This window comes from Selaginella moellendorffii, unplaced genomic scaffold (genome assembly GCF_000143415.4).
Source record: "Selaginella moellendorffii unplaced genomic scaffold, v1.0 SELMOscaffold_588, whole genome shotgun sequence".
Taxonomy (NCBI): Eukaryota; Viridiplantae; Streptophyta; class Lycopodiopsida; order Selaginellales; family Selaginellaceae; genus Selaginella; species Selaginella moellendorffii.
In genome coordinates, this window is record NW_003314841.1 from 2,405 (window position 1) to 4,417 (window position 2,013).

General features: G+C 55.4%; 1 protein-coding gene across 1 annotated transcript; it reads left to right on the forward strand.

The window, feature by feature from the left end:
• Nucleotides 1–212: 212 nt before the first annotated feature.
• LOC9652933 (S-adenosylmethionine synthase 2) lies at nt 213–1,803 on the forward strand. The gene is made up of 2 exons (XM_002994683.2): nt 213–325; nt 520–1,803. The coding sequence occupies exon 2, from the start codon at nt 534–536 to the stop codon at nt 1,713–1,715; it is 1,182 nt and encodes a 393-aa protein (XP_002994729.1). The 5' UTR covers nt 213–325; nt 520–533; the 3' UTR covers nt 1,716–1,803.
• Nucleotides 1,804–2,013: the final 210 nt, after the last annotated feature.

Sequence of the window (2,013 nt, forward strand, 5' to 3'; positions counted from 1 at the left end):
ACAGTAACAAATATTGCAAAACAATTCATCTAAGTTTGTAATAACCCAGCGTAGGAGACATCTGACGGCCAGCATGGTCCAGACTGTCCAAATTGTCGGCGCAGACACGAAGTCACGTTCGATCCACGGTACGAATCGCATATCCCGGGAATCCACCGTAAATCTTACCAGGTGCAATGTATTTACCATGCTTCCCATATATATACGGCTTGCTCCTCTCTCTAGGTTTTCCGTGCTCCTCCCATATTTGGAGCAGCCCACTCTCGCCCTCTCGTTCCTCCGGGCGCGCTCTAATCTCTTCCCCAGGCAGGCGCCGGTCACTCAGGTGAGATTTCTTGAACGAATCCCAGGGTTTGCTGCCAGATTCGACGATTCCAGCCACAAATCTGCCGAAATGTGGCTGCCCTGGTGTCCTTGTGCCTAGATCTGTGAATTTCTTGCTAGATTTGTGAGCTCCATGCTCGTAGGTAGCCAAATCGTCGGATTCTCGAGCTAAATCTCCCCGCATTTCGATTCCAGGCACGAGCGGCGCAATGGAGAGCTTCTTGTTCACATCCGAGTCGGTGAACGAGGGCCATCCAGACAAGCTCTGCGACCAGATCTCCGACGCCGTGCTGGACGCCTGCCTGGCGCAAGACCCCGACAGCAAGGTGGCCTGCGAGACGTGCACCAAGACCAACATGGTGATGGTGTTTGGCGAGATCACCACCAAGGCCAACGTCGACTACGAGAAGATCGTCCGCGACACCTGCCGGGAGATTGGATTCACCTCCGACTCCGTGGGCCTCGACGCGGATCACTGCAAGGTTCTCGTCAACATCGAGCAGCAGTCCCCCGACATCGCCCAGGGAGTCCACGGCCTCGGCACGAAGAAGCCCGAAGAGATCGGCGCTGGCGACCAGGGACACATGTTTGGCTACGCCACCGACGAGACCGAGGAGCTGATGCCGCTAAGTCACGTCCTCGCGACCAAGCTCGGCGCTAAGCTCACCGAGGTCCGCAAGAATGGGACTTGCAGCTGGCTGAGGCCGGATGGAAAGACCCAAGTCACCGTAGAGTATCGCAACGAAGGTGGCGCTATGGTCCCCATCCGCGTCCACACCGTGCTCATCTCCACCCAGCACGACGAGACCGTCACCAACGATCAGATCGCCGCCGACTTGCGGGAGTTTGTGATCAAGCCCGTGATCCCCGAGCAGTATCTCGACGAGAACACCATCTTCCACCTCAACCCGTCCGGGAGGTTCGTCATCGGGGGTCCTCACGGCGATGCGGGGCTCACTGGCAGGAAGATCATCATCGACACCTACGGCGGCTGGGGAGCTCACGGCGGCGGAGCTTTCTCTGGGAAGGATCCGACCAAGGTGGATCGGAGCGGAGCTTATATCGTGAGGCAAGCTGCCAAGAGCGTGGTGGCGGCGGGGCTGGCTCGCCGATGCATCGTCCAGGTTTCTTACGCGATTGGAGTCCCAGAGCCGCTGTCGGTGTTCGTGGATAGCTACGGGACTGGGAAGATCCCCGACGCGGAGATACTGGAGATCATCAAAAACAACTTCGACTTCCGCCCGGGGATGATTGCCATCCATCTGGATTTGAAGCGCGGATCGAACAAGCGCTACCTCAAGACCGCTGCGTACGGGCATTTTGGTCGCGACGATCCGGATTTTACTTGGGAGACGGTCAAGCCTCTCAAGTCCGAGAAGACTGCTGCTTGAGAAGGCAAGGGAGGTGAAATTCTTCTTTTTGTTTGTATTACCTCGCTAAAGGTGAATGAATCACGACCGCTGGAATTGCTTTTTTTTTTTGCGTGCATTTCTTTGGACGGCCACGATGGCGCTGTAATCGTGGTGCCACATCAGAGTCATGTTGGATGAGAAATCAAACACCATGTTTGATTACGATCGTGTTTGATTGCGATCGTGTGCCCGGAATCCTTGCGTGCAATTCCACGATCCTCACAAGCCTGAGGAAGTACAAAATACTATCAAATAAATAGTGTAGCTTTTCTTCTTT

Bases quoted from the DNA above. Each gene is read 5' to 3' on its own strand.
- LOC9652933 (XM_002994683.2), top strand. From the start codon at position 534: ATGGAGAGCTTCTTGTTCACATCCGAGTCGGTGAACGAGGGCCATCCA.